General features: G+C 56.6%; 1 protein-coding gene across 1 annotated transcript in view; it reads right to left on the reverse strand.

Annotated features, from left to right (window-relative positions):
- The window catches only part of ATG9A (autophagy related 9A), a 13333-nt gene extending 7731 nt beyond the window's left edge, over positions 1-5602 (reverse strand). The window contains exons 1-8 of the mRNA XM_009324854.1: positions 5562-5602; positions 4208-4272; positions 3789-3950; positions 3543-3684; positions 1795-2543; positions 1298-1451; positions 867-1073; positions 281-327 (exon numbers count right to left, since the gene is read on the reverse strand). Coding sequence (XP_009323129.1) covers positions 281-327; positions 867-1073; positions 1298-1451; positions 1795-2543; positions 3543-3684; positions 3789-3950; positions 4208-4236 — 1490 coding nt within the window. The 5' untranslated portion in view covers positions 4237-4272; positions 5562-5602. The remainder of the gene's footprint in view (positions 1-280; positions 328-866; positions 1074-1297; positions 1452-1794; positions 2544-3542; positions 3685-3788; positions 3951-4207; positions 4273-5561) is intronic.
- Between the last annotated feature and the right edge of the window lie 136 nt (positions 5603-5738).

Consider the following 5738-nt stretch of genomic DNA (forward strand, 5'->3'; position numbering starts at 1 on the left):
CTGACAACCGCTGCAGAGCACAGACAGGTAATGAGGGACAGAATCTGCTTTACACCCCTGCCAGGCCCGGGAATCCTGCAATCAGTCTGGGCAAAGCACGCAACACCCAGCATAAGCTGGGCCACGGCTCCACATGTAGCAGGCACTACACCAAAAGCCTCACACTAGTTCAGCCCTCACAGCCTGGGGAAGAAGCAGCAAGCACAGCATCTTCCACCTCCGCCCTAGAACATGCATCGCTGCAAGGGAACCAGAGAGACGGGGACTAGTCACAAAACACAGAGCTGAAAGCCTCGTCTTGCAGTCTCCAGCTCGCAGCAGGAGCGACTACAGCCAACAAATGACAAAAGCTTCCTGTCACAGTGAGTCCACCCCCTCTCTAGTTCATGGCCCTGTCACTAGGGAGTCTTGCCTGACAAGTAACCTAAATTCCCAGGCACAGGAAATAGATGGATCCCCTTTCCTTCCGCACTAGATTTTACATAATGGAAAATGCTTCCCATCTCCCCGAGGCCGCCTCTCTCGTGGGCACAAGCAGCCCAGCTTCTTTAAGTCCATTCTCAGTGGTCATGCTTTCTAAATGTCCAAATATCCCCATTCCTCTCTCCTGAGGACACAGGATGCTTGGTTGTGAAGGCAGGCATGGACATCAAATAAAGAAATGACAAAGCCTGGTTCACAAAATACCAGGTTAATAATCACAGCTGGGCCCCAGAAGAGCCTTCTGGGGCTGGTGACCTGTGTGGGCAGCCCCAGACACTCAGCAGAGAGGCAGGTGGCTGGGCTGGGCTGTGGGCTGCCAGGAGTGGTGAGTTACGGCCTCTCATGGGTCTAAAGGACCAGACATGCTGCTGGGGAGCCCAGGCTCCTCTCCCACCACCCACGGGACCTACCGCCGGGTGGCCATGCTGGCGCACGTCCATCTGGGCAAAGGAGCAGGTGTCGCCCACGCCCACCACCTCCACCGTAAAGTTGCGGAAGAAGTCAACGATATCCAAGGACTTGGGCCGCAGGCAGATGATGAGGATCAGGGGAGTAATGATGGGACTCAGGAGCTCTTCCAGGATGAAGACCTGAGCACAGACATGATGGTCTCAGCACAAGCTTGAGGATGTCAAAAAACCCGCAATCCCAAACCCAGCCCCCAGCTCCAGCCCCATCTTCTGGGGCAGGGCGTCTCTGAGAAAGCTGCCTTGTTCCTCTGCCAGCCCAGGAGCTGCTCAGCTCTCTGGCAGCTTCTCCCTCCTGCAGGGATGGGGGCGAGTCCCCGCCCCAGCCTCTTGCCAGCCAAGCTCACCGCTTTGTACTGGAAGAGCTGGGCGAACTCGTCCCTGGTCTCATAGCGGTGGGCATTGCCCTGCCAGTGGTCAGGCATGTAGTGGATGTGCGCCAGGATGACTCGCAGCAGCTGCTCTGGGCAAAACACCAGGTGCTGGTCAGGGATGAAAGACCTGTAGGACAGGACAGGGAAACATCACAGCATCGCATCTCAGTTCCTGGGAGATCTCATCCTGGGAGGGCAGGGTAACCGGCCCATATCACAGCTCCACCTGTAGCCTTCACGCCCAACCCAAACCTTCCTGCCAGCCCAGCCCTCGTATCATACTACCACTGCACCCAAGATCACCACTACCCCCTTCTCCTGCCTGCCCCTGGCTCTCCCCAGCCGTGCCCTTCACTCAGGCAGATTCACGTCCGCTTGCAACCAAAGAGCACGTTTGCATGGATGGTTGTCAGCCCCACTGCTCCTCACAGCGCTGCCAGGAGCACGGGGGCAGCACACACCCACCTCACCTGCACACCGTGATGCCCACCCCGAGCAGGGTGACCGTGGTCAGGACGTGCTCGACCGCCAGCACGTCCTCATCGTAGATGGTGAGAGCGATGAGCACAGCCAGGATGGAGCCAGCAAAGAAGGCCACGTTCTTGGCCACGATGGTGAGGAGTGGGGAGATAAAGCAGTTCATGTACTTGGAAGCTGGCTTGTACCCCTTGCTGAGGCGTGAGTGCAGTTCGTGGTCCAGCTCGTTGAAGTGACGGAGGTAACAGCGGCCGTAGAGAGACCAGCAGCGAGCACCCAGGCTGCCCGGCTCCCGCTTCAGGATTTCCGTGTAGCTGAAGAAGGCGTAGAGGATCTGCCAGATGAGGATGAGGGGGCAGAGGAGGAAGTTAGCAATGCCAATCCAGAGGATACGAGTGCTGAGCTTCTCAGCCAGCTCAAGGCGGTTCCCGGCCCGCTTGTACTCAGCCTTCAGGCTCCACTCGTTCTCAAAGAGTGAGCCGGGCCCCCAGAAGAAGATGAGCTCAAAGTTGTACTTGAGCCCACGCGTGTAGAAGACGGTGTCTCCCAGCAGGGGCAGGCGGAAGCGGATGGGCAGCAGCGACTTGTTCACCATGGCCACCATGTAGTTCTTGAAGCGGAGGATGCGGTGGTAGATGTCCAGCTCCGTGAGCTCCTTCTTGTGGATGCAGATCTGGTGCTCCTTCTGGATCTGCACGATGCGGGCCTGCACCTCCTGCCAGGTGTAGTACGGCAGGGGGGGCTGGAAGGGGGGCCTGCGTGTGTGTTTGTGGGGGGGTGGGCGGGAGGGGGGAAAGCCGCAAGGTTAGGGGCGGGATGCGTCCAGGGACAGAGGCTGGGCTGAGCCCACTCAAACAGCAGGTCCCGGCGCACGCCTCGGGGTGCTGACGAGGCACATGCAACGCCAGGACACGAGGCACTTCCCTGCACCACTTCAGCCTGCAGAGAGCAAACCCCATACCTTGCCCCGGTGCCCTTTACCCCTAGATTAGTGCAGATGACTGCTTCCCAGCCACTCACTCGCCAGCTGCCTTGGAGGCACGAACACAGCTCCAGGCTCCCATGGGTCCTCCCAGAGCTGCCATTTGGAGTCAGCAGGGAGACACGAACAGGGGAAGGGACTTAAGCAGTGTCCCAGAGGGAGCCTGTAGAAAAGCTGGGGACAAGCCAAGCCTCTTGGCTCACCCCACCTTTCTCAAGACATGGTCTCTCCTCAAAGGATGCGCACACACCTTTTGATGTTGTCCATCAGAGCAAGGACTCTGGACTAGGATATATGTGCAAGCCTCAAACCCCATCTTTGACACACCGATCTCCAGTGTGGCCTTCAATGACTAGGCAGCTCCATGGCTCAGTTTCCCCCCCAGTAAACAAGGAAGATGACCTTGTCCACAACCCAGGGAGGTGCGAGGATATCCTCACTTATGCCTCCTCTGTTGAAAGGTATCACAGAAAAGGCCATCACCGAAGGATGAACATATTGGGTGGCAGATGGCAGAGGTGTGTGCCAGCAGGCAGAGAGGCAGGCTGGGCAGAGAGGGGTTAACGCACAATTGGCTGCTGGAGAAGAGGATGAAAGGAGACCCATGCAGTTATGGAGCAGAGGGAAGAGGGCTTGGTACAGGTCTCCCGGAGAAGCTGGCTCCGGAGAGGAGCGAAGGCGAGCTGCTTCTCGCCACTCAGCCAATGCCTCCCGCGTCCCGTTGCGGTCCCGCACGCGGCCCTTGGCCCAGCTACTTACCATGGGGATTTTGAGGGCATTGATGTAGAAAGAGTGAATCTCCCAGTAGCAGCAAATGTTGTAGATAAATTTGACGAGTCGGTGGATCCAGAAAACCCCAGCTATCACCAGGATGCAGATGAGGAAGCTGTTTGCCTGGATTCTGCAAGCAAGAAGAGGCAAGTAGTGGGAGACAGGCCCGGGCAGGCGCCCTGAGTACCTGAGAAAGCAAGAGCAGTGGCTAACATGCCCTCCGCTTGCCCCTACCTTGAACTGCAGACATTTGGAGGCAGGAAGGCATCTGGCAGAGTCACCTTAATGGGCTCACTGGGATGCTGGCTGTGATTTACCGCTTTGTTGGCAAAAAGGATGTCGTAATCAACACAGCTGATAAGAAAGGTGGTGAACGCCACCACAAAGATGAACTGCCTGTGAAAAGAGGGAGCAGGCGTGAGGGAATCGCCCTTCTGCCCCCCAAAACGTGAAGCAGGCAGGGTCATGCGTCATGGAGATGCATTCCCACAGCCATGGTGGCAGGAGAGCTCAAGGGCACCAGTTCCTCCAAGTAGAATGCAGGTTTGGGGCATGGAAAACCCTAACGAAGGGGAGACAGGACAACTGTAAAGGGAACCCTCCCGCCCACCCAGCTGCAGAACAGCCACAACAGAGGGGGAACCTGCACTTACATGAGCTCAAAGATCTCTCCAATGAGCATGCAGGTGAAGCCATTCTTCTGATGCAGGTTATAGACGTGAAAGCTACAGTCAAGGAGAATAGTCTGGAGACTGCTTCCCTCTGACAAAGGATGGAGAGGCTTCTGTCTCACTGGCATCTGCAGCTCCCCAGCCAAGTCTCCCTCCACCACCAATGGAAATCCCCTCACATCCCTACTCATCAACAAGCTGGTTCTCCACTGCAGGGAGAATCACTCTGCCCAGGTAAACCACAGCTGGCATAAGAGGACTTGGCTCCATCTAAGCTCCTTTTTTCCCCCACCCAGCGCCCAGAGGAGGGTCTGTCCCAGCACAGAGCAGAAACTCAGCATGCCCTCAGGCCGCACAAGGGTGGGCAGGGCAGGGCAGGACAACACAGAGACAGGCAAAAATGCATTTAATACCCCCAGCACATGTGAGCGGTACCCCCTGCTCCCAACCCCTGGTAACGTGGTTAGCATAACTAATGCCATTTTATAAGACAAGCAGCCATTCTCTGTGACCAAGCAGGTTACCTATTAGTTACTTTTCCCTCGTTATCAGGCCCTGAAGGTCCTGCGAACCAAGTAGACAAACGAAACAGATTTCTTTTTCCCCTCCCTACCCGCCTCAAGATTCCTGGGTGCCAGGCCGATTACTCCCTTCCTTGCCAGCCTTGAAGGTCCCAGGCACCCAGCCAACCCGGTGGCGGTGATGACCCCGTCACAGAACAGGGAAGTGTAACAGCACACAGAGCACTGTCCACAAAATCAAGGAGTTACAAGTCCTAAGTGGGAATTTGGACCGGAGCTGCTGCTGGACAGTGAGACCCGGGACTCCCTGGTGGCCAGAGAGGCCTCCACCGTCATCTGCTTCCTCCGAGAACTGAGTGAGAGACTCGTAGGCTTTTATATGATTTTCGAGTCTAGATTATGATTGTTATACTGACAGAGCAAACCATGTATTAAGATCTGACCCGATCTGCAAAGAGTCCAGGTGATTAGGAACCATAAACTAAGCGGCGCTATAAAATTTTGTATTACGCTACTAAACATAAAATCCTGTTAAGGAAATAAAGCTTTAATTGTAAATACAACTCAGTGATGTCATCACTCTGCCAAGGATCCCTAAAAGAATCTGTCTGTCCCCTCAGTGTCGGGTGACAGCACTCCACAGGCATGGGGGTTCTGCCATCCCCCAGCCCCTCTGGAGCCATGTGGCGTCCTCCGGGAAAGGGCAGATGCCGCCCCAGCTCCGAGTTACACCAAACCCGGTGTTCCCACCAGCGCCGAGAGCCCAGGAGGCGGTGGGGTGCATCCCGCCTGAGCTGTGCCCTGCGAAAGGATATGCGAGAGAAGAAGAGGTCCAAGTTCTCGATGTGATGCCACGGAGCTGAAGGAAGAGAAGCGCAGGGTGAGGGGCCCTCCGGCACACCCTGCCTTCCTGCGTGTGGGGCACAACCCCACCTCTTCACCCCCGTCCCGGGCCCCCCCGAGGCCCCAAACCGGCCCCACAGCCCCCATCC

The sequence above is a fragment of the Pygoscelis adeliae genome, unplaced genomic scaffold, assembly GCF_000699105.1.
Source record: "Pygoscelis adeliae isolate BGI_AS28 unplaced genomic scaffold, ASM69910v1 Scaffold346, whole genome shotgun sequence".
Lineage (NCBI taxonomy): Eukaryota > Metazoa > Chordata > Aves > Sphenisciformes > Spheniscidae > Pygoscelis > Pygoscelis adeliae.